Raw genomic sequence first — 26,670 nt, forward strand, 5'->3', positions numbered from 1 at the left:
ATTGAGTGAAGCGCTTATAACCGCAACGGCCAGATAACAAGAACGAATTGTGAGACGTGAAGCCAGTTTAACACGGTGGAGGCTTTCGCGACCAATATCATCCAAAATACGGGGGGGGGGGGGGGGGGGTTTGGGTTAGATCGCGTAAATATATAAATGTGTCGTTAAACCCGCCACCACCCGACACAGCCAACTAGTAAGGTTTGTCACGTAAACATAAACATGGAAAATTCGTCACTAGTGCAGCACACCGGTGTGTTGGAGAGCCAAGCCGCAACATTTACAATCAAAGTACGACGTTTCGCCAGTAATTACAACTAGCTTCATCAGGCGATAGCCCTGTTTCGTTCCTTTAATATGTGATGACAACACTTGCGACCTCTTATTGGCGAAGTGAGGATGGGGGAGGGGGGGGATTAATTAATGTATATAAATGACTACGGTTATCCATTGCATTTGGGTTACGTATATGGTAATCAACGTATAGTATGCATGTTCTTGTACTCCCTGTCCATTGTGTGCACTAAAATAGCCGTACAGACGGTAATCCGTATTGAAGTGTGGTGTTAATGTATTATTTACACGTCTAACTGCTGATTCCACTTCAGCTATAATCTCATCGACAGGGATTGGTCGTGGGGTAACAGCAAAGTGAAGACCTTTCGACAGGACTGAAACCATCTCGCTGGATAACTAATTCAACGTTGGTCATGTTGGTAGCCGTTTCGTTTAATAAAATGTTCGGTTTTTTTAGTTGAGAGTTGTTTGTTAGTCAGTCTAGCAAATTTGTTCATTTTGGTAGTGTTAGTTTTGTTAAATATATTGTCAGCTGGTTGCTGTGTAATTGTGTCGATTATATTCCAGTAATTTGTAGAGACGCTGTTACTCATTCGTGATTTAGAAATGTGACTTAATTCACTTATATTATGCTGTATTCACTCTTTTATGGCATGCTCTGTTTACGTGACAAACCTTGCTAATTGGCTGTCGGGTGGCGGTGGGTTTAACGACATATATTTTACGCGATCCAACCCAAAAAAAAACCTGCATTGTGGAGACGTGAAGTGTTTCTGACCAAGCGTCGTTTAACGTTGCTCGCTTGTGCATTGTGATGGTGGATGAGTCAACGCTAGGATCCGGTTTCCCATGAATGGCAAAGCAACAGTCCTCTTTATTTGGATAAAACGAGCAGAAAGTGAGTACGTTCAGAGTAAGTGTAGACTCTTGCAAAGTAACCGTCGAGGCAGAAGCCATTTCATGAGAAGCATTTCTCATTTTCAAATAACAACAACCACACCACTCAAGGGCATTCCTATAAAACTATTGAGACCAAATGCGGTCATTACATGCGCTTCCCATATACTACTTATTTTTTGTGGTGGGCATAGTTTGAATGTTCTCAATCGAATCTATCGATAATAACATGTTCTATTCATGTACAGTGAGGGAAAAAAGTATTTGATCCTCCGCTGATTTTGTACGATTGCCCACTGACAAAGAAATGATCAGTCTATAATTTTAATGGTAGGTTTATTTGAACACAACCGAGCCATGCTGGGGCCGTGCCGAGTTAGTCTGGCACAGCTACAATTACACTAAACTATTTTTTATTTAGCCAGGTAAGGCTCACTGAGCTCTTTTTCAGAAGCGACGTGACTATAAATTAGAGTCCTATGAAGAGACTTATCACGTAGAAATTTATAGCAGCCAAATACTCTTAAACGCGCGTTGATTCTAAATATGGAGGGGAAAAACTGGAGGACCCGGAGAAAAATCCATACGACCACGGGGAGAACGCGTCAACACAGGTGTCAGGTTCGCGGATGAACCCATGACCTCCTGTATACCAGGTGACTTTGCGTGTTCTCCCTGTGGTCACGTGAATTTTTCTCCGGGTCCTCTCGTCTTTTCCCTCCACAATTAGAAACTTGTGTTTTAGAGTTTGTGGCTGTTATAAATATCCACATGATAACAAGCCACTTCGTTGAGCTATAATTTGTGTCCAGGTCGCCTTTGAAAAATAGCTATATATCTCAGTGGGCCTTACCAGGTAAAATAAAGAAATGTTTTAAATTATTTATTTTAAATCTCTGTTGGTGGCCCTGAGCCAGTGGTGGAAATTCCACAATCTTATTGGAGGGAACAATCTATAGGATGGCAACCCATTGGTTGCGTCAGCCTCTTAACTTGGATGTGAATTTGCGACTTTTTGAATGTGAGTTGAACAATCTACCTCTGGTGGGTTAGCATGGATTTCCTGCCGGGATGGTAATCGGTAACTTCATTAAACACACGTATGTCTCCACTGAGAGGCATCTGCTTTATAACTGAATTGCCATTAATGAGTGTCTCATGATGATATTTACGTGTAGGCCTGGCCACAGGTAGATACGTATTTAAATCGCTGGCTAGTAATGCCCAAGAATGTTTTGTTGCTTTTTAAAAAAAACTTCTTCAAAATAATGACAGAGTGGAACGGTTCAAGGTAAAAGTTGAAAAGAAAAAGCCCTTTGTTTTTAAACTAGCCCCCCGGGGGGCCGATACATGTCAGACCACTGATCCAATACCTCTGTTTCTCAGGTTAAGCCCCAGGACAGACAAGGGAAGGGAACATTGCTTCTTTGTTTCTTCACCTTCAAAACGGTTGTTGTCTTCGGTGAGAGTTTGATGGGCCGCCGGTCTCCAGTCTGTGACCGCGACTTAAAAATATTAGCACTTAGGGCTACAAAGAGAGACCGGCAACAGGTGGTGGTGGCCTGTTCCCGTCGTCCCATTTCGCGACAACTCGCGAGTGCGAGAACGCTCAAAACCCGGCACAGGTGGGTGGGCACCTCCTTCTTGCTCTACTGCATTGCACTGCTGCCCGAAGGTGGGTCGCCTTCCTCCGCGCTTGATCACAGGGCGATCCACAAATGTTCACTTCAAGTTCCTGCGTGACAGGCGAGTGTCGCCACACCTGGCTATCGCTGTATTTCACAGGCGACTATAAATGTTACCAAGCGACCTTATAACTTGTGAAGCTGCTCTTGCCATGGGTGACTGCCTGGATTTGACTTAACCCATCACCCACCTCCAGGGTTGATAAATAAACGAGTACCGCTGCGTGGGGAAGTCAACAGTGCTCGTCTTATGTGTAGACTTGTCCTTACCAAATGAATGTGTCATTTCAGGGTCACCACCAAAGATGAGAATCACGTCAATACTCATGAGCCAAGAGACACTTTGACCCGACCATTTTGGAATGTACACTCGACAATTAGATATATTTTCTGTTTTTTTATTGCTTAAAGTAGGTTTGCGATGTTAGGAAAGCCAAATTTAATTCCTGAAAAAGAGCCATCATTGAGCTTTAAATCTGCAAAAATTGCCCTAAATGTATAAATAGCATCATTGTTGTGTTTTTATTGGGTTAGGAAGGTGCGTTCAAGTATTATTTAAAACACACAATTCCGTTCAAATGCAAGGGTCAATTCCTCAGGAACAGAACATTAAACTACAATGTAGACACACCAGGCATGTTGCATTGTGCAAATCTACAGATATGCTCTGTAAGCATATTTAGACACCACATTATAAACAGCAAAAAAATTCAAGGTAAATCACGTGGTTATCACGTTTCATTACGCTTTGTCGCAATGCCATCTCCGTGGAAAAAGTCACGGAAATGTCGTGGCATACGTTTGACATGCAAGGTTAAATAAATTAAATAAATTCCACGTAAGCCAACAATTGTACCTCAACAGTTGTTTTCGGCGGGTGCACAAAATAAAAAAATAAAATCATGAGTATTATTTTTTTCTCCTTGAGTGTCATGATTCCTTTCACAGTGAGGGTGGATTAACCCCTGAATGCCGCGTTGCTTTGCACGGAGGCGCAGCGCAAGGCCCAGCGCAGAGGGCACGTTAATTATCCGCACCCAGGCTGCAGACGGCCGCTGCCTCCCAGCCGATGCACCCAGCAGCAATCTGTCTCGGCTGTGTCCGCCGAATCTCTCCGAGCTACTGGCGGTGACCAAACGCCGGTTGGGAGCGGGGGGGGGGGGCACATGCACCGGCATTGGAGCTGCCTTTTGGGGGGTTTTTAACACTGTTGCCAGCGACTGGGCAGAGGTCAATACTTTTCACACGTGGGAGAGAATTATGCTCCACGCCAGGATAATGATGTACTCTTTTTTTTTATTCTCCCCGCTTTACCGCACTGGGACTGGAAGCAGGGAGAAGGCCCACAGCCTTCTAATGGCAGCACGAACCCCCATAGGGTGGAATGTCATAGAACCACAATACCTTGCTTTTAACCACAATACCTTGCTGATCTCATCAAGAAGCATAAACCATCATCACTCAAACTCCGGTCATCCTCGAGAAGCAGCTTCTGGCTGGCCATCGAACAAAGACGGTCACCGCATCGCGCGCTTTCAGATGCGCTTCTGTGGAAATCTGGAAAGCTCTTCCAATATCAGGAAGCCACTGGAGCTATGCATTTTTAAATCATCTAGATTGAAAACTCACTTCTCGTAGGACTGCTTTTTGTGTTTAGTTTGTTGTCCTTCCCCCGCACCTCCGATTAGCGTGGAGGAGAGTCTCTCATGACACCGTGCGTATGTGTCATGACGTAACTGGGAGGTGGAACGACCGCTCCACGGCTTGCAAGTTAGCGCCGAGGTTTTTCACGGTTGTGCTTCACGGGTTCGAAAAAAACGAAAAACCCGCGGTACGGTTCAGTTGCCGAAGAATCTCCTGTCACGCAGCGCGTAAACGTCGGGACGTCGCGCCGGATTAACGTGCGGCACGTCCCGAAAAACACGTCGGAGAGTTGGAGTCTTGTTGTTGTTTTTCTCGGATTCCTTACACAAGGCGAATCGCACTCAGCCCAGTGACGCTACTCAAAGGGCAGTTTTGGTGGCACGCCCTGACAGTCGCATTTCTGTGCGAAAAAAAAACCGAACTCTCTTGTAGCCTCGGAAGATTCGAAAGAGCCGTGGAATGCCCAGGACACTCAGGCTAGGTAACTGCCTACACAATAACCAATGTTTTCCTCCTGGGTTTCACATCGTCTAAAATGAGCCTGTAACTATCATGACGCGATTGAGTGGACTGCCGCGCAGTTTTTTTTTTGCTGGACATAAGCAGCACGCAATTCCTCGAGTTGCCGCTGCCACAGGGCAAGATGCCTCAATGCACGTATTGATAAGCGATCAAGTCAAAGAAACCCCATGTGACCGACTTTCAGAAATATGTTCAGCCAAGAAATGTATTGAAAATATGAATGATCGTTAAAACATTTCTCCCTGCTCAATTGAGCATTAGGCAGTGCTGATCTCCATTCGAGGCCCTGAGACTCTGTATTGTAAGTCCGCCAAGGCCGTAATTATAATATATATTGGGGGGGGGGGACACATCCCCCCCCCCCATATTCAAATATTCAAATATGCTCAAAATGTCCCCCCCCCCCAATATATTGCTATTAAAAAATAATTGCTATGCTATGTAAATAAAAAACACAATTTGCTAAACCTTGGCCACAATATCTGGACTTGTCTTCATATAACAACGCATAGATTGCTGTTTATATGATTGTGGTTATGGTTGTACTTTATAAATCCCTAATCTCTGCCATTACATACAATGAAACAAGAAATGGTAAAAAAGTAAAAACAGAGCAATGTAATACAATACACTATTAGACATTAAGTCCATCCCATGTGTTAGTGAATTTTAAAATATTTTAGGCAGGAAATTAGTTTTCAAATGTAGATATTTTTCTGGGTTGGGACCCCCAGACACCCTGGAAGATTTGGTCTCCCCCAATGTTGACTCCATGACTACGGCCTTGAAGTCCGCGCTCCTGTGGCAGAACCCAGGATATTAATAAGACTTTTGTTCAGTGTCCACAAAACGTGACTTATGTTATATTTTATTGACCCTGGGAGGAGGAGGATGCTGATGTTTGATGATGGGCTGAATGGACCTCCAATTGGGTATTGAACCCACAACCTACGGATTGCAAGGAAAGTGCTCTGGCACAGCGTCATCCAACCTAACGAATAAACACGTTAACACAAATTCACGACAAAATAAAATATTCACTTGCTATAACGATCGTAACAAAGTCAAAATGTCTATGCAATTGGGCGGCACCCGATTCTACCGGCGACCCTGAGCCAATCGCGGAAACGCCACATTTTCAGGGCGAGGCCCAGTCCTTCCCTGGGATGACCACCGTTGACCTCCCATAATCACAACAGGTGACAACATTTACACGCTGCTGTGGAGGGTTTCACGGTCGTGCCGCACAGCACTCCGACGGGTCTTCGGGTCGGCCCGCGTGTTGTTCGGAACAACGTGCCGACGTTGTGCACCTCTAATTAGCATGCTTGGCTGTGTATGGTGCGAAAGAAGTTGAACTTACATACTTTACGGCCCACGTGCTGGGAGCTTTTTGAGAGACTGATGCACACGTTGAAGGGAAAATGTGGTATTTAAAAGGTGGAGATCCAGCACTAATTCGTGTATTTAGTAGCCCAGCACCACGGTGGCTAGATGTTAACTACCTTGCCTGGTATACAGGAGATTATGGGTTCGATCCAGACCCTGGCACCTGTATTTATTTGGAGTTCACGTGTTCTCCCCGTGGTGTGGATTTTTTTCCCGGGTCATTCAGTTTTTCCCTCAATATTTAGAATCAACATGCATTTAGAGTATTTGGCTGCTATAAATTTCCACATGCATGGTAAACAACTTCGTAGGCCTATCATTTGTGGCCAGGTCGCTTCTGAAAAAAGAGCTTCTACAGCTCAGTGGGCCTTACCCGGTCAAATTAAAAGGTCAAATAATTATATTCTTAGCTCTTTTGGTAAAGTCACGTTGAAGGGAAACAATAAAATAATACAATATATATGAAACAATAAAAATTCTTCTCACGATGTTTCGACCATAACACAAACGGTCATCATCAGGTGTGAAAACCAACGGCAAGAAACATTTGAAAGAAGTGGTGGTTCGCATTTATTTATTTATTTTAAACGGTGTTTGTTTTATTTAAAAAAAAAACGTTAGCACCACAGGTAGCGATTTGGCAGTTTGTTTAAAAGTAAATAAATAAAAACACCGTTTAAAATAAGTAAATAAATAAATGCGGACCGCCACTTCTTTCAAATGTTTCTTGCCGTTGGTTTTCACACCTGATGATGACCGTTCGTGTTACGGTCGAAACGTAGTGAGAAGAATTTTAATTGTTTCATATATATTTTTTATTATTTCATTGTTTCCCTTCAACGTGACTTCACCGAAAGAGCTAAGAATATGAATTACTGCAGTCACGAAAGCTTTAAAGTCAAATAATTAAATTTTGATTTAAAGCTTTCGTGACTGCAGTAATTCATAATCTTAGTTTTTCGGTAAAGTCACGTTGAAGGGAAACAACAAAATAATAAAATATATATAAAAAACCGTTAGCACCACAGGCAGCGATTTGGCAGTTTGTTTAAAAGTAAATAAATGAAAACATCGTTTAAAATAAATAAATAAATAGATGCGAACCACCACTTCTTTCAAATGTTTCTTGCCGTTGGTTTTCACACCTGATGATGACCGTTCGTGTTACGGTCGAAACGTCGTGAGAAGAATTTTAATTGTTCCATATATATGTTATTATTTTATTGTTTCCCTTCAACGTGGTGACTTTACCGAAAGAGCTAAGAATATGAATTACTGCAGTCACGAAAGCTTTAAAGTCAAATAATTAGTTAATAGTTAGCGCCAGCGCTGGATTTTCCTGCGGCGCCCACGTCGCTCCGCATCGTGCCTGGCAATGCCGATAGCCGGTGCAGTGACATGTCAGTTTGGACAGCAAGGGCCTAAGAGAGGAACAAGCCTCTGGTGTGTGCGGTGGGGGTTGGGAGCAAGGTGGCTTTGGCTAATCCATGCTGATGCTTTGCCGTTAGCCAGCCCGCTCACGAGGACTTGTTAGCTCTGGCGGGTGTAGACGTGAGTCACCGGAATCCGGCACTCTCCATGGTAACCCTCCACAGTGGAACGCCTTCCGTTTGATATCACCCATAAGGGAACGGGCCTGAAACTGTTCACCGTGCGAGGGGGGTTATTATTTTTGGGACGAGGGGGAGGGCTGTGTGTGCTGTAGGAGGTAGCGGTGTTTTAAAGAAGTAATTTGCTTGCTATAATTTCACCGAGGGCGATGAAGAGAACGGGTGGAGGGTGGTGAGTTTTTTTTTTGCCAAAAGATAAAGGGTGGGTGTGGGGGGGAAAAGACACGAAATATGATTTGGAAGCAGAAGCGATAGGTTTTCAATGAACAGAGTGTGCTGTTAGGCTTTGGACTATGTCGATCTGAGTATACGAACACACCGTGTGCTATTAAAGCTTGCCACAGAACAAAAAATCGGTTTAATTTAAAAATGTCTTCAACCAAAAACAGGCTTTTGCATTTATAATGTTTCTTTTGTGGAATGGCGTACAATAGATTTATTTATTTATTCATATGCAGCTTTCATGTTTTTGATGTTATACTTTTATATGTTGGGGAAACAGAGCAGTGGCACAGTGGTAACACTCATGCCTCACAGCAAGAAGCACCTGGGTTTGATTCCAGATTCAAGCACCTTTCTGCGTCAAGTATATTTTCTCCCCCTGTTCTGCATGGGTTTCCTCTGGGTTCTCCCAAGTTTCCAGCCATAGCTAAACGAAACGCACAATTTAACTGCTACAATGTAACTTGTACGATGCACTCTCACTGGCTTTGGCATACCAATGTCCAACAATTGCCTTGCAAATGTAATCAACTGGGTGGGGTCGCACGTAGCAGCAACAGCAACATCACCCCCTGTTTAAAAAAATTAAAAAAAACTTGGCAAGGCCCTTCAGAAAAAGACAACAAGAGGAGGAGTAATAATAATAGTAGAAGTAGTAATATCTGCAGTTAGGGCAGCGCAGGTGGTTGAGCACTTGACTTACACTCATCCTATTACCCCAAGTTCAAAGTTCAGCCGTTGATCGACTCGGCCCATCATCTCTCTGCCGCTGATGAAATGAACACAACTCTGTGGGGAGTGCGAGTGCTACGGAATGCATCGTGCAACAATGGCCACTTGGGTAATTCGCTAGGCGACATCTTGGACATTCCCGCCATCACTCCCGTGGCCCTCGGCTGGCTTGACACTTCCGGCGTAGAACTCGTCACCCTGCCATACGGAAGAAGGAAGGAAGGAAGGAGAAGGAAGAAGACTTCGACTTCCCCAATGTGCAACGGTGTTCCTGTACACCCTCGGCTTATGGAACGTCTCTTTACCTGTCCTGAGACTCCACGTTATTTGTGAAGTCTGGCACACTGACCACGTGGCACGTGCCTCACGGTCACTCTTGAGCTGAAGCCATAAAAAGGGAGCACAGCGGTATCATCGCAACCATCCCCAGGAGCAGAGAGGCCTGACGGCTGGCTTTGGGATCACAGTTCTACGGACGGCTGCCGATGCCCAGCGGAACGGAAGTGGCGGAGGTGTTCGGGGTTGAACGAGGTTCATGGGTTCATTAATTTCGTGCGATGGCGATGACGAAAGGCTATGCATTATGTGTCTAAATGTGTAACGGATTAAACACAAAGAGCTCGCTCGAGGAACAGTGCGCTATACAGTAGTTAGGTGGCCCCATCTGCATTGGCCTTCCATTAACATTCTGTTGTCACCCTAATGTGTACTTAAAGCTCAAACACTTGAAAGGTGTCTTTGTATGTGTGTGTGTGAATCGATGACCACTTTCAAGGAAATCCACGTATGAATGTGGGCAGCCATCCGTGATTGAACTGGGTTCTCAAGTGCAGCGAGTTAATGGTATCTACCTTATCGCAATAACTGTGCACACAAAGAAACGTCACCTTGAGTTTGCTATATCTCTTAATTTGGCATATTCCGGCTATGGGACCTATGACGATTACATTGATTGCTAAACGATGTCAAATATTTGCGTAACAAAATGTGTCAGGTGGATTAATGGTTTTTGACATTGACTGCTGAAGTACTTTTGTGAAGCAATCTTCCAGGGCCATCCTCTGTCTCAGTCTCTTGACATGACACTGATGGAATCTTCGGGATATAATTGGTGGGAGGCAGCGAGTAGATGTTTTTGAATTATTACCTTTCGCAGTGATGAAGTGCATTCTCCTGTCTTGTGGCTAGAGGTCAGCTAACATCTGGATGTAAAGACTGTATATTGTAATGCCATACAGAGTACGTACTTCGTAGTTAAACAGTGCATAAACACCCAGCACAAATTAATTAGGAGCTACCACAACTGAATAGAAATTAACCCGTTCCAAGATGACTGCAAGTTGCAGGGTGGGTGTCCCATCCACTGCTGAATCTCGGAACACACAAGCGATTATCGTTATTTAGAGAGGCATAGCGCCTTTGTTTTTTTAAGATATTGTTTATCACTGCAGAGAACTGTAGCAACACGACCGCACTCTATGACATCCGGCGCCAAACTGTGCCACACGCCCTCCCGCATGGCCTTGTGGGAACCTCGGTACCGATAAAGTTATTTTATTTTAGTTTTTCTTACGGACGAAAAACTGACCACGTACATGTACGTCAACGGAACGGGAAAGGGTTAAAATAAATCCAAGCTGGATAAATATATCCACGGTCTGGTAGCACAATAGACGGGGCAGTCCGCACAGCCTCCCTCTACATTTATTTGGGGAATCTGAAATGTTGGTCGTCTGTTGATATGTGATGTGACCTCATGGCCTCGTTTGCTAAGTAGACAAATGGCAGCACAGCAATGGATTCTTGAGTCTATCTATGCAAAGCTATGAGCACTACCCTACTTAATTTTTGGGTTTCTCCTTGTACCCTGGCTTCCTCCCACAAGCCAAACACTCGTGCAATTGACCAAACATCCTAAATACAGGAACCTTCTGAAAAAGAGCCTTGAGACTCAATAAGGCCTTGCTAGGAAATAAAGGCCATTACTATTATGACGTTACATTTTCTGGTATCAGCGCACGATTCAAAAAATCTCTCTTAGCTTCGACTATATCTTTAATCTGCTTCCTTCACAAATATGTTCCTGCACATGAAAAATAAAAATATTTTTTACATATCCCATCAGCCGCATGGCCTTCTGGGAATGCATAACACTAAAGATCAAAACTGGTGCAGTCTCCTTATGTTGAACCAATGCTGCTGAGGTTATGCATTCCTGGAAGGCTGTGTGGCTGATGGGATGCGTAAGACATTTTACAATTTTTATGTGAAGGGACGTACATGTGAACGAGGCGTATTGTGTGCTTAGTTATATTTTTCATATATCCCCGAGGTAACTCTAGTTATTTCAGTCTGCCCATAATAAATCTCAATGGGGTTACGTAAAAATATTGTTAACCTGTTCAAATCAGCATGAGGTTATGCTCATCTTTATATATGATCACAACCCTGTGGTGGAAATTCTACATCCCTATGACAGAGGCCGGTCCATCCATAGGAAAACCACTGTTGACGTCCCACAAGATCGGTTTTATAAACTCCCTGTCTTCGACAGGGATTTTAGTTTACACACCTTGCAAGACAAGAACTCTTTGCCACAGAGCCACCCAGATGGATCATTCCTGTCAACCCATAGGGTTTACCCGTATTCTTGTACAGGGAAATTGAAGTTCAAGTCGAAACACCGTACAGCCGTTTCAATATGGGCAAAATCATTTTTTTGTCAATTTGTTTGAGTTTCTCCCTTGTGATGGGACTTTGTAGGATGAACGTTGAGATTTATAAGAGCACGGTGTGACCAATAAGGTCTGAATTGGTGTAAGCACTGAGAAGGGGTATACAGTTATGCATATATGGAATGTTTACAACGTAGCAATTTCATCTGGGCAGTGATGTGGCCCGGCAATCGCACGTTCGCCGCTTGTTGCAGAGGTTCGCGGTTCAAGTTGGGTGGCCACCCTGGTTAATACCGGCGGGTGTATTAACTGCTTCACAAAACCTCTGACGTCAATTCGCAAGAATATGCCCATTGTGTGTCCTGGTGTCAGGGTCCAAATTTTGCCAACTTCAAAAAATATATATTCGCAAATTGCTCAATTGTAATTATACACATTGGCAGACTCATGCCTCACGTCACTCTTGCGGATGAGACGATACCCTGATCTCTTTAGTTCTTACCCGGTTATTCAAAATAAAGCTTGAGGAAACTCGTAGCTTTTATAACGAAAGCGATGATTTCATCGAAAATCCTCATCACTGTTCTCGCATCCTGTTGGCGAATGCAACAATCCACAGGAAAGTTATTTTTTGCACAACAAAGGCTGTCTCGCGGTCATGGCAGTGCAAGTGTGCAATACAAGAGATGGATGCATTACACCCGACGTTGTTGTTGTTTCATGCGCATAATCAGTCTTGTATTGGCTGTGGGTCACAATGGTAAACACAGAGAAAAAATATCGCTTCACCCTAATTTAATTCATCCCCGTATTCAGGGAACTTTAGGTACAAGGTTAATATCCACTGGCGATAAAAACAGATTGTAACGCTGTCCCATTGTATCCTTAATGGCTTGTTTCAGAACAGTGCGCACGTATGCATGTCTTTTTAGCCTGCCTCGTTTTACTGTGCCTCAACTGAAATATAAATATAATGCTACTCTGCAATACATCTGTAAATAAAGGTAGGAGACGGGAACATACAATTATGTTTCTTTTTATAAATAAATACAGTTTTACACTCTATTTGAATGTTTAGGCGTTTTCCTCCATTAGTAAATTATCTATCATGTGACGAAAATAAATAACGGTCATTTATGAACAGTCATTGGGATGATAATGGAATCTGTTTACTCTGATGAATGTTGATGGTGGTGATCATGATCCAGATGTTGCATTGACTGCTTTGCGAATATTCATCATGGTGATGATAATGGAATAAAGTTATATTAAATGATGATAAACGTAGTGGTGACGGTCCTGTAATGTTGATTAATGATGATAATGGTTTTGTTGTTGATTGTAGCAAAGAGTATATGTTTATGGGAAATATTGATAAGTATGGGCCCTTGCCGAGTTGACAGAGCTATGGGTCCATCCACTTAGCCCATCATCGACCCAGGGTCTGTAAAATGAACCAAGGCTCACTGGGACATCAACATTGGTGGTTCAATTCTACTATGGAGAGTATGGCACCCGCCATAGGAATGTGTACTATTTCACCACCGACTCAAGACCACTCACTTTGAGAGATGACTTCTACCCAAAACTTGTTTGAGCGCTAAGAGATGTTCGAAGATATTGACCTTTCAACGTAAAAGTCAAGTGAGCATTAGGTGGTGCTCATTTGTGTTGGTGACGTGGTGGGTTATTACATTTGTTCTGTGGTAAAGGCCAGTTTCTCCATCGAACAACTGTCCGGAAAGAAACATTTATGGGTTTAATTTTCCCCCCATTATTCAAAACCCAGAATCTTAGGAGTGCTGGTTCAGTGCGTGGTGGCGGTATTTTTAACATCAATCGTCGACGTGTCGCCTCCCTTCTCTCTCTCTCTCTCTGTCTGCCAGGTAAATGGATGTTCGAAGACTTCGTCAAACGCTTCAAACTGGGCGTCGCAGTGGCGTCTGCCGAGTTCATAACCAAGAACGGCAACGATTTGTAAAAATGGCCGGCCTCACCGCTGTGACGCTTGTGCTTTCCGCTCTTGCCCGCGACGCCGCTCAAACATTGCAAATGCAATCCTCGCCTCTTTAAGCACAGCTACGCACGCGCACTACAACCAGCTCGCTTGGGCTGCTATTTTCCCTCAAGGAATTTTTTTTTTCAAATGAAGCCACAAACCCCTCCCCCCCCCTACAAAAAGCTGAAACGGTGTTATTTTCATGATTTACAACAACAACAAAAAAGAACCCTATCAATCGTGGCGGCGGCAGAAGTTTGCTTCTACAAATTAGAACTGCTGATTCGGCACAAGAATGCACACGTACATGGGGTCTTAAATACCCGAGTCCAGAATGGCAATGACCTGGCCAATCCCCCCCCCCCCCACCCCCCGCCTCCCCCGCCTGTTCTCATGAGTCCAGTGCCTGATTGCCGTCGATGCAACCGCTAATGCCGTCCAGAATGTCAGGATGTTGCAATGTATGATGTGAGGGAGGATGTGGAATAATACAAAATATTTTATTTTAAAACAACTGCTGATTCGGCTGTGAAATCGCAGCTCCCCTAGCGACGGGGACGATGGCTCCCATTCATTAGAGCTTTCAAATCTCGCTCTCCGTGTCCTGAGCCCCATAGACCGAAACAACGGGAGCCCCCCGTGTCCTGCGCACTGTGATGCAGCTTGTGCGGCGGGAATGCAGTGTGAATTTGGTTTTGGTTTTTTTTGCTCGTCGTTGCAAGCGTCCCAACAGCTTGCTTCATAACCGTGACGTTAGCATTGCCATTAAAGCATTTTCGTTATAGCATTGTCGTTCGCTTTGTCGTTGGCGTTGCCGTTAGCGTTGCCGTTGTAGCATTGTTGATAGCATTGCCGTTAGCATTGCCGTTATGGCATTGTTGATAGCATTGCCGTTAGCATTGCCGTTATAGAATTGTTAATAGGATTGCCGTTAGCATTGTCGTTATGGCATTGTTGATAGCATTGCCGTTAGCATTGTCATTATGGCATTGTTGATAGCGTTGCCGTTAGCATTGCCGTTATTGCATTGGTGATAGCATTGCCGTTATGGCATTGTTGATAGCATTGCCGTTAGCATTGCCGTTATAGAATTGATAATAGGATTGCCGTTAGCATTGTCGTTATGGCATTGTTGATAGCATTGCCGTTAGCATTGTCGTTATGGCATTGTTGATAGCGTTGCCGTTAGCATTGCCGTTATTGCATTGGTGATAGCATTGCCGTTATAGCATTGTTGATAGCATTGCCGTTAGCATTGCCGTTATGGCATTGTTGATAGCATTGCCGTTAGCATTGTTGATAGCATAGCCGTTAGCATTGACGTTATGGCATTGTTGATAGCATTGTTGATAGCATTGCCGTTAGCATTGCCATTATGGCATTGTTGATAGCATTGCCGTTAGCATTGTTGATAGCATTGCCGTTAGCATTGCCGTTATGGCATTGTTGATAGCATTGCCGTTAGCATTGTTGATAGCATAGCCGTTAGCATTGACGTTATGGCATTGTTGATAGCATTGTTGATAGCATTGCCGTTAGCATTGCCATTATGGCATTGTTGATAGCATTGCCGTTAGCATTGCCATTATGGCATTGTTGATAGTATTGCCGTTAGCATTGTCGCGCAGGGGTCACGAGCAGAGCCATGCAGGGAAGGCGTTTGGGGGGGTGAGGGGTGTCGGGGGGGGGGTACTCCCCCCCCCCCGCCCACGACCCCAACCCTCCCATCTCTGCCATCTCTGCACTCGAGCGACAATGCAAACTCCGGTATTAAACTTTGTTCATTTGATTTTTAAATCGACGACGACGATGCCGACGATTAAAAAAATCATCAAGCGTGACGGTGATCACGCCTGCCCACCAAAAAACGACCAGAGCGCGACTTTCTGTGGCGAGACTGAAACTTGCCGAGTGAAAACTCGGACAAAGACGACTTAATAACGGTGTTAAGAGACCACAGTGCTCAGAGGGAGAACAACAATGGTAATTTGCAGTGTATGTCTTTTTAAAAGACTTCTCGAGTTCACTGATTGGGTGACCAAATCAGGGCGGCACGATGGCCAGATGTTAACTACCTTGCTTGGAATGGAGGACGTCGTGGGTTCGATCCCAACCCTGACGCCTGTATATTAGGAGTTTGCTTGTTCTCACCGTGGTTGTGGGGATATTTGTTTTTTCCGGGCCCTCCAGCCTTTCCCTCCACATTTAAAAAAAAAATGCGTTGAGTATTTGGCTGCAATGCATTGCCACGTGATAAGCCACCTTTGTTGAGCTGTCATTTGTGGTCAGGTCGCTTCTGAAGAAGAGCTGTATAGCTCAGTGGGCCCATACCTGATTAAATGAAAATAGTTTGGTTTATATTGACGGGATGCCCCTCACCCAAACAAATACCGAAAAGGGAACCATTTCACCCGTTTCGTCAAGTCCACTAAGATAATCTCTCAACGAAAGCCGTCGATTAAGAATTGACGAACATTTAACCGGTTGTCCTTGACTCGAGGAAAAAGAGTGGCTCAAATTTTCGAATAAAAAGTTGACGATTAACACTGCGGGTGGGAATCCCCACCTTGTGAATGTAAGTGAAAGGACCGTGGCGAAGACATCACTAGGGGGCACTGTAATTGCAGTGGGTCTCAAATCACATTGGGTGCGACTTGCAGATCTTATTTCTCATCACTGGGGCTTCTGGCTCACCCTTCACAAGCTGCGATGCAGCCAACCACCTCGGTACTGTCGACAACACGGCAGGCTGTTTGTTGTTCGTCCTTCAAATATTCCCGTGTGAACTACATTACGATCAATTGCAAATGAACGAGAGAACTTGGAAATAATGTTGAACTGGGTGAGCTACTGTTCAAAACTCTTTGGGATTTCGCTTGCTCGAATCGCGTTTTTGAAAGCGTTGGAAGTATACTTTAAGTGTGCTACGTTGCCAAATTTTTCGTGATGACTTGTTGTCGTTCCAATGAAAGGGATCGCGCATATGCTTGTTTTATAATTACCTTTTTAATCAGATGCGGTCCCATTTAAAGTGAAATTTCCTCTTCGTCTGCAAATTCAATCGGTGCAACTTAAGGGTGGTGGGTGGGGTGGGGGCGGGCATACGTCACTTGGGCTGTGTTTTATGCAACCGCCCACTGGACTAAAGACAGAGCGTAAAGCAGCAACAAGGGACGTCTCGACACAGCCAACATTTGAAGCAAGCCATCGCGCATGCCAGAATCGTTACAATATGGACATGGGAGAAATGACGGCCCACGCTACTTTTCACTAATACGGGGCAAAGGGGCCCCCTTCTCACAAAAATGCGTGGAGGCCGTGCTCGTGTCCATTGGCAGATCCGAGTCGGTGGAGGACATTCTCACTTTACAAACCCCCGGAGAGATGATTGGTCAGTTGATTGCGATTGCGCGGATATGTTTTTTCGTATACATGCCAAAAAAATGTGTTATTTGCTTTCTTACAGCTGCATTTCCCCATTGTTAATAATGTAGTGGAAAACGCAATATGTTCGTCAACAAGAACCAACTTAAGTTTTTGAAATGTGTAACTATGTATGACAACGGCATTGAATGGTACATGACATATTTTTTTACTTAAAATTGGATTTTTAACACCATGGCATGTAACAATAATCAGCCCTTCATTTAGTCCCAATTATTGAAATTGCATTGTACGTAGTTATATTACTATTGAACAATGTACGGATTAATGCATTGTCAAATTTCTGCCAAAAACATTATTTCACGATTCAAATCATTGCCGCCTTGAAATGTATGCACTGTGAAAAACACAAGTGCACATTATTAGACCAATAATTATTGCAAATAGTTTTTTTTCATTTGGATGTAATCATACATTTAAAATAGTGTTGCAAGCACTGCATGCTTACCGAATTTAACGTATAGATGCACGCTGAAAGGTCAGAAATTGCATTTGCAAGCTTTGCTATTTGCTTGATATATCTATGCTTTGTAGGTGTTGCAATTACATATTGTCTGCTTTGGAACTTTGCAAGAAGTTTGAAATGTGGCTCAGAACGACAAAGATTCTGCATTTTAAAATAAACGACAGCTCATTGCTTTTCCTGGTCGGTCCGCTTGATGTTCAACACAATGCTCCATATTCCACGTGCTGGGAGGATGTTTCTGGCGTGTGGAGCAAAACGTTGGACATCATGACAAACAACACCTGGTACGACCCGATAAAGCATTCGAGCGAGAGAAATTGTTTAAGTACTCGCACAACAGAGAGTAGTTTGGAAAGTCTGCTGCAGATAAGTTGGATAATAGTTGCATTATATTTTAAAGCTTATAGCACCATTACCCAAAGAGCAACACAACTAAGTAAGAACGTATCTATTGTTACGGCTTTGAAAGTGGTTAACCTTGTGAAAAATACGGCAACAGTTGGCTCATTAGGCCCTGTGAATAACCATAACGAGTCACAAGCAACAGGTGATATTGGCATGAAAAATGTTTGCAATCTGGGGGGAAAGTCATTGCATTTTCCCAGGCGACTCTACTTTCCATACACGTGCCTGACGCATCACAGGGCACGCAATGTCTATTGCCTTGCAACATTTCTTCTGGGAAACAGCCCTGCTGCTCAGAAACAAGGGGTGGTCATTTCCCAAATAACATACCCCCCCCCCCGAAAACTTGTCAGGGCCCTCCTGAAAATGAGTCTTGAGACTTAGCGGGGCTTTCCTGGGCTAAAACATATGGAATAAATGGGTGTACGTCCACCGATCGCTGCCGTACAACCGTTGCATTCCCGTCCCACCGCTGTTGCGCCACATCGGTGAATTATTTTTTCGTCGGTGACATTTCTCCTGCGCTCGCCAGGGCCAGTCTAGGCGTGCCCGCCACGGACCGGGAGATTCGCTGCGGTTGATTGCGGTGCGCGTGGTAACGTTCGGAGATGGACGGCACGTTAGGATTCGCTTGTCTGAGAATGTGGAGCAGTCCTCTTTGTCATACGCTCTGCCGCGTGAGGTGAAGTCACAGGGTCTTCCAACCCCTTTTGCTAAACAGCCTCTCTCTCTCTCTCCTTGGCGCTGTTGAACTCTCCGCGAGAGAGGCCACGGCGGCAGAACTGTGTGATGGGGCGAGAGCGCTGTGGTGTTGGGGAATGGTGCAATAAAGCATTTTAAAGAGCTGTCACTGTGAGTCTGCGTACTCGTGTTTTTTTATATCAAAGTGTCTCTCTGTTCATGTGACAGCGATACGCTACGTGTCTCTGTTGGGAGACCAACCCTGAGTGAGTGGTGGAAATTACGCTTTTTTTATGATCGGACCGTTCTCTATGTAGGGCAACCACAGTTGACTCGAGTTTGTGACTTGAATACTCTACCAAGAGCAACATCCAGCTGGGTAAATATTGGTAAAATAGAAAGAGCTGTATACATGTTCGAGCAAAGTTTGATGTCAAAGTATTTGCTATGAATATGGTCATGGTTACGTGGAATGAGGAGACCCAAGTCTCTTGGTTGTGTAGAGGTGTTAACTACGCACTGTTGCGTAACCTGCATTGCCACCAGGGCAGTGCAGCATTACCTCTGGGTACAACGGTTGGGATCAGTCGAGGTGAAACGGATCGTAGCCAGGGTTTGGTACGAACCAATCAGACGGTTCCACGTGGGAATGTATGATTGGTTCTGCTTGGCCACGAAGGAGCATAAGACGGGTGACCCAACGGACCTCGGGGAGTTCTCTCCCTACACGAAGACAGAAGACTGGGCTGAAGCCTAGCTAGGACCCTGGACCAGCCTTCCAGCCCTTCTAAGGACTAAGGCTCGGCATACCCAGTGGTCAGGCCCCTCTCGGCCAGCGGTGGGTCAGATAGCCTCCCCTAGGTCCTAGCCGGAGGACTAGGATAGCGGTAGACGTGTGAGTCCCGCCAAGTCCGGAGGCTGTACCTCCTTAGGTATCAAGGAGGTTAGCGGTAGATGTGTGAGTCCCGCCAAGTCCGGAGGCTGTACCTCCTTAGGTATCAAGGAGGTTAGCGGTAGACGTGTGAGTCCCGCCATGTCCGGAGGCTGTACCTCCTTAGGTCTCAAGGAGGTTAGCGGTAGACGTGTGAGTCCCGCCAAGTCCGGAGGCTGTACCTCCTTAGGGTATCGGGTGAGGGGACCGTATATCCCTCTGTGTGTGTTAAGCATTGTATAAGGAAATAATACAATGAACATAGTGTGCCTCCTAAGAAGTCTGCTCGTCCTTACAACACTACAGTTGTGTGTGTTGGAAGGATTGGCCCACTGGCTAAGCCCACTGCACTACAATGTGGGTGACATGGCTGCGATTCCTGACCAAGCATGTCAGTGGGCCTCCCCTCGGCTGACTCAGTCTCAAATCCGGTAGCGGTGTTTAAACATCAGCACGGGGCAGATAAAAGCAGCCGTGCGTGGGGCCGGCCACAAAACCACCGCATGCACCAAGTCAGGCTCTATGAGTGTTCTCTTAGCGCGCTTGGGAGAGGGCTTCTAAGTGGCAGAAGCAATGGCACATTGGGTGCGGGCACAACGCTACAATCCGAGCGATCTTGGTTTAAACTATAATTTGTACTTTTTTTTATTTTACCAAGTAAGACCCACTCTGGTAACATCGACGTTCATCACGGACGTCTGCAGTGCCACAAAGCCACGTTCAATTCGTATCGCTACAACGGCGTTAAGGTCAGCATGTTCTCTCTCTCTCTCTCAGACAGTGTATTCAGCAGTGATTGTTGGATGTAAACACTTGTTTCTGCCATAGGAATGTGCAATTTCCGCCGCTGGCTAAGAGCTGCCAACAGAGATGAGCAATGTCCCACACTAACTCTAGCAGCGAGACACGTGAATGCACGGTGTAGTTTTTTTTTTACGCATTCGTGTTTCAATTTAAGCGTCACAATATCGTGGCGCTGCGTTTGGTTGTGGTGCATGAGCACCAATAACAAAGACGTAACACGTTCGTCAATAACACTGCACTAAATGTAAAATAATATATAATTGGTGACGATTCGGGAAAAATGGCCCTTTATTATCTCTCTGCTATGAAGAAGAAAACGTTGCCTGTTCTGTATGTTTGCTTTCTTCCCTGTGGACCAGATGTTATTGACAAATGTTTAATTGGGTAAGTGCACACACGTATTGATCGATGCAAACACACAGAGGTTTGTCACACATTATACAATTCCGTGGCTTTGTGCACACGGGGTGCAACTTTGAGCTGCCTTAACATTGGATCCATCAAGCCGGAGCGTCTGAAGTTTATTATGGACATAACTGAGCTGTCGTAACAGGTAGATTTTTTTTTCTCCAGTTGTCCTTTACAACAGAGAGATGTCTACCCATCTTAAAGCCATCACTGACGCCTAAATGGCAGCAAAAGGGCAGAAAACTGACGCCCGTGGCAAAAAAAATCCACATCGAGAGCCTTCATTCCTCATGGAAATTAAAACCAAATTACCTTCCAAGCGGCACACACCGGGCCTGCCGAAGTCAAGGTGAGGTGGTTCCCATTCATCTTGTTCACCACTGCGTACGAGTGGTGAACACGTTGCATTGAGTTCATTACCACGAGATATCTGTGTACGCGTAATCGAAAACACGCTAAACCTTGCGCTCTGAAGTGGTTTGTTATAGGTTTTGGCTTAAAAAAAAAATTCAGCCGAAAATTTTATTATACGAGATTGCTTCCGTGTTAAAAACAGTTATTACTGCAAGCTTGGGATAGGCCTGCAATGCAGTGGGAGATTAAACAAAAAAATGTGAAAACATTCAAATAGCACTGTGAAAATAGTTGCACTCAAATGTGCTTTTGTTCGTGGAATTGCAGCGGTAGAACGCAAAACAGCGGTGCGCTATGAACCCGGCGACCCAGGTCCCATTTCCACCCACGGTCGACATTAGTGGCGATTGTCTGGCTCGGTCCTTGGGCTTCTCCGAGGTTGACTCAGCCCTAAATGAGTACCTGGTAAGATATGTAAACATCGGTATTGTGGGTAGTGTGATGGTGGTCTGGTGGGCCCACTCTTCGGTGCTCACTAACAGCACTTGCCCCAACAGTCTATGAAGGCTAAGTGGGGGTGGTGGGGGGGGAAATCTTAGCTTTTTATCTTTTGCAGTGGTGCACGCTGTATGCTATCTCAAAGTCAAATATTCCGGTCGCTCAGAAAAGATGCGGCGCTTATCTCTGCCGGAGGGTCTGAGTCAGTGGTGGAGATTAAACATTCCACAAAGACCATCACCCTTGACTTCTGATTTTACTGACCCTGAAGAGATGATGGGCTGAGTCCCCTCCCCCGCACGGAATTTGAACCCGTAGCTTTGCGATTGTTCACGTGTCTCTACGCGCTGTCCATGGGCGGAGTTTGCGGGGGTAGGGGGGGGCACGGGAGGCAATGCCCCGCCCAAACTGGACACCTTTATTAATTAATTTTCACGAGTTTACAATAAAGATAAAACATCTATTAATGAAGTATATGCACCCGCTATTCCTAATGTGAGGGACGAAGCAAACCACTGCCCCCCCCCCCAAATATAGAGGTCAAACTCCGCCTCTGGCGCTACCCATATAGAGCGCTCTGCTGAGAGTGGGGCCTCCAGCTGTGATCCAGCACTTTGGAGGCGAGGGTTGGTGGACAACCGCACAATCGTCGTGAAACTCCCTTCCCGTGAACGTCGAGCAGGAATCATACCCTGACTCTCTGGGACACAGACGGCACAGCAAAAATGTGGGCGCCCACCTGTTCCGTCTCAATGGGAGAGAGTGGTCCCCCCCCCCCTCGCATAGATGAGCTTTCACCCAGAGTGCTCCGGTTTCATTCCACTGGTAAGCACTCGTTTAATTGGCCGATGACACTCTTAATATGTAGATGATCGCAGAGCTTTGGCAATTGTTGGCACCGGTTCATCGCTTGGCTGCCTTCCCGCTCGTCTGTGGTGCGTCCTGGAGCCCGTGCGAGGGTGCCGTGCGACGCGTTGCACGTTGCAATTATTGTGAGCGGTGCTTCTCAATTCCAAGGGCACTCTGGGACCTGTTTAATACCCGCGTGAGGTGCGATGTCGAGGCAGACATTACTGTTGACTGTGAGTCTAAAGCGCGCCAGCCGCAGGTTATCACCCCCCCCACCCCGCCCCCAGCTGAATATGAAGTCGCAATTACGAGGACGAACGCGGACGGGAAAAGCCAAAACGTTTCCAATAAGTAAATGGACAAATAACGGGCCATTCGCATGTGAACAAGGAACCGCAACAACAACAAAAATTGCTTGCTCGCGTGGTGAATCACGCGAAGATGGCTAGGCGTGACCTTTAGCGCCTTAATAGGGAACTCTAAATAACACCGCACCACGCGTGCCGCCTTTTCCGGTGAATGGGACATTCACGATTCCAGTCAAACGGAAAGGCGCGCGTTGGAGGCCATCGTGGAAGTGGCGCCTTGCGCCCGTTCCGTGCGCAAGGCGCACAAAGCGACGCCCAGCCCAGCGACTGCTTTAAGTTTTCGGGGCCACGTCGTCTCAAGTGCGCAACGCACAGCCGACGCGTGAATGTCGCGGCGGGTCATGGAACCTGGCGAGCCCCGTAGCAGCACCCTCTAATTCGGGAATCGTCGGCGAAGTGTAGCTTTGATTTCTGTAATAATATGGGTTCTCGCGGCGTATGTAAGAATGATGCCCTTGCGGACTGGCGATGATGGGACGGTTTGCAAATTGAAGTGCTGGTCTGGGATCGACATCCCGTCATCCGTCTTGATCCTTTAAAACGAGTTACCGCTTCGGAGCGCAATCGACTGTGGTCGACCTATGGACAGACTGGTCCCTGCTTTGGCAATGTGGAATTCCCACTGCTGGCTCATGGCCTCGGACAGGTGACGAACACGGCGCCCTGTATCATTTAAACAGGGAGACATTCTGAGTTGACTTCACCTTTAAAATATGGAAAAGTGCGCTTCTTAACAAAACGCTGGAAAAATAACGGGCGACCTCACATAGTCGACCGGCAGGTCGCGTGTGGTGGAGTAAAGTGTGGGCACTCCCAACTCGACCACGACATCTGGCCGGCGCGGAAGGGTGTGCTAATGAATACAAGCCCCTCTCTCTAGAGCCTCCTCGAGCGAAGACCCTGCAAAGTAATTGCAGGGCTGCGCCTCTACCGAGCGAGCCGAACTTTTGCGTGGCGCGCGGGACGGCTGGTGACCGCATGTACGAGCGGACCCTTGAGATGAGCACCGCCTCCAACACTGAGGACGGTGGTGCTTAGCTCGTGAGAGCAGTGCGTGTGGTGCCGCGAACGCCCAGCGCCGCACGCAGCACGCGCTCGCCGAAGCTCGCCCACCTGGCCCGATGTCGTGCAGCGGTCGCTCGTCACGAGCCACTCTCCAGGGCGACCTGCAGATGGCAGTACAGCAACTAGGTCGCTAACCTGTCTGTGTGTACAACTGCATTGTTTTGCGATCGCGTAAGCGTGTGCATTATTCTCCCCCCCTACCCCCCCCCCCCCGCCGTGTACAACGCTTGGAATTTAAAATACAGGCGGATTTTTGTGAATATCTCTAGAAATTGAGTAACACCATTCACGCACACTAAGGACTCGGTTCAAGGTAAAGCCATTGTCACTCTCTGCTCATTCACACGTGGGGAATTGCCCCTCTCTGTTGGCAACCTTCAAGCCATGGTGGAAATTCCACATTTGCATGGACTATTCATACGCCTACCACGTGCTGCATCTCCACGCTCGCAATTACCACGCTTGAATGTGAAATTTGCTTATATTGACCTTGGCCGGTTTTTGAACCTATGACCTTAATCGTGATCATGAACTCGGCACCCTTGTGTGTGACCTCCTCTCACCCATCACCCATATGTTTTTATGCATGGTACATAATATTGGGTGTATTGTTTATTTATTCCCCCCCCCGCCCCCTCTCCTCTGCCTTAAACCCGAGTGCTTGTGCTGTCCATTTGTGGCCATATTGCACGTGTATGTCAGTGATGTCAAAGTGCTCGCCCGGTGCTCTGACAACGGTCAGAGGATTAAGCCCCCTTGAGGAACCCGGTCACCTCGCAGAAAAGTCTCCTCATTCCATTCACGAGGCATCATGTTCCAGGAGTTGATGTCCCTTCCGATGGAACATTGCAATCCAATTCAATTTGGATCTGTCAATCAATCAATGTGTTTTTTTTTGTTTAAATACACGAAACACCATTGGGACAACGGTCGTGCTTTTCGATGGAGTCAGAGCAAACGCCGACAAGAGAACGCACGGCAGTGGAAATTCCGCTTTCTGTGGGGAGGGGGGGGGGGGGGGTCAGAGTCCCTTATAGCGTTACTGCTGTTGAGTCCCTGACGAGAAATACCTAATTTTACGCTTCCAGGGAGGATGATGGGTTGACTCAACCCGCCAAATAGAAATTTTAAAAAATCTCGAAAATTTGAGTACCCCGACTCACATGTGGTAGATTGGCAGGTCAAATCCCAGTCGACGGCCAATCATCCCTTTGGGGTTCATAAAATTAGGACCACATTTCAGGAAGCCAACAGCCGCCATCCAATGGAAGAACTCGTCCTGGCGAGGCGAATTGGGAATATCAAATCGGCCCTTCTCGTTGCTCACTTGAGCTAGGAGAGAGACTGCATGCATTTACTTTAAATACTCGCAGCGCAGAAGTTTGATAAGCAGTATAAATGGGTGACACCACGGTTAGTTGATCGGCAGGTCACGTGTGGTGGGGTAACGTCGCGGGTTTTGCCCACCTCTTCCTAGGCATCTCGCTAGATTGGAAGAGTAGGCCAAATACCACCTTAAGGGCCTCTCTAAAGCTCCCTCGAGTGAAGGCCTTTCCTTCAGCAATGAACGAGCAGTGGACTGTACAACTTAACAAAAAAGACCAGTACGATATTCCGCGCATGATTTGCGTTTACTTGAAACGCACTGTATTATCAGGTTACACGTGCACCATTTGAAATGTAAAATATTAAATCATACGTGTACTCTTCGTATGTAACGCGTCCGATGCGCTGTATGTCCCCCACAAACTCGCAGTTCGCGATGCGTTCAGCAGCGTCGCGCGCGCTCGTGTTTCGAGTCACATTTGCACGCGATGATAAATAACGAACGAGGCAATGTTGACCAGCGTCCTTTTTCTCATGCCACGTGTGTGTGTCACCTGCTTTAAGGCGGCCAACCAGCCTTTTGAACAGTTTACAGTGAAAGTAATTAGAAACCCGGTTTTAATCAGAGCATAAATAAACTTTATATTATGCTTCGAGCGTGTCGAATTCTTTGAAGATTAATGGCCATACAAACCGCAGTTCAAAGACTGATTGCGTACCTCGTTGAAAATGTATTTCACGCCGTGACCTACTGCTTTGAGTAACGGCGGCAGGTCACCCTTTTGTCGTTCACTTGTCTGTGAATATTGATGCGAAATGAAGAGGGCATCAAAGTTTTGTTGCGATGGGAGCTCCTGAAAACAAGCAAAATTGCTGAGTTCGTCGCGGTGGCGAGACGTTAACTCCCGAGATGTTTGCGTTGTTCTCCACGTTGCTTGCGTGGATTTTTCTCCGAGTGCTCCGGGTTTTCCCTCCACATTTAGAATCAAAATGCGTTTATGGTATTTGGCTGCTTTACATGTCCACGTGATGGGCCACTTCATTGAGCTGTCTGTCATGTGTGGCCATGTCGCTTCTGAAAAAGAGACCAGTGCGCCTTACCTGGAACAAATAGAAAAAATAGTTTCGTTTATATGAATCTGATTCAGGGCCAAGCAGGGCCAGGGGCGGGGCTAATAATTTAAATCTCAAGTCGTTTCGGTCAGTGTACGTGCCTGATGCAACAAAGTGACTTTCAGCGTCACGTGTCAGTTTCTTGCAGTAAAAAAACAACCTGAAGTCTCCTGAGTTGCTTTGGCACGGCCTATGCATGGCACGGTTGTGCAGTGGAAATGACATAATTTGAGCCTGCAGTGTTCACTTGCGAGTGGAGCACTCTGTCTGTGTCTTCAGGCCAGAT

At 46.0% G+C, this 26,670-nt stretch overlaps 1 protein-coding gene across 1 annotated transcript in view; it reads left to right on the forward strand.

Moving 5' to 3' along the window:
- The window catches only part of PEBP4 (phosphatidylethanolamine binding protein 4), a 338,336-nt gene extending 319,493 nt beyond the window's left edge, over positions 1 to 18,843 (forward strand). Inside the window, exon 8 of the mRNA XM_076066370.1 lies at positions 13,560 to 18,843. Within this exon, the coding sequence (XP_075922485.1) occupies positions 13,560 to 13,654 (95 nt within the window). The 3' untranslated portion in view covers positions 13,655 to 18,843. The remainder of the gene's footprint in view (positions 1 to 13,559) is intronic.
- The last annotated feature ends 7,827 nt before the right edge of the window (positions 18,844 to 26,670 follow it).

This window comes from Petromyzon marinus, chromosome 11 (assembly GCF_048934315.1).
Source record: "Petromyzon marinus isolate PM22_M1 ecotype Great Lakes invasive population chromosome 11, UKy_Petmar_22M1.pri1.0, whole genome shotgun sequence".
Lineage (NCBI taxonomy): Eukaryota > Metazoa > Chordata > Hyperoartia > Petromyzontiformes > Petromyzontidae > Petromyzon > Petromyzon marinus.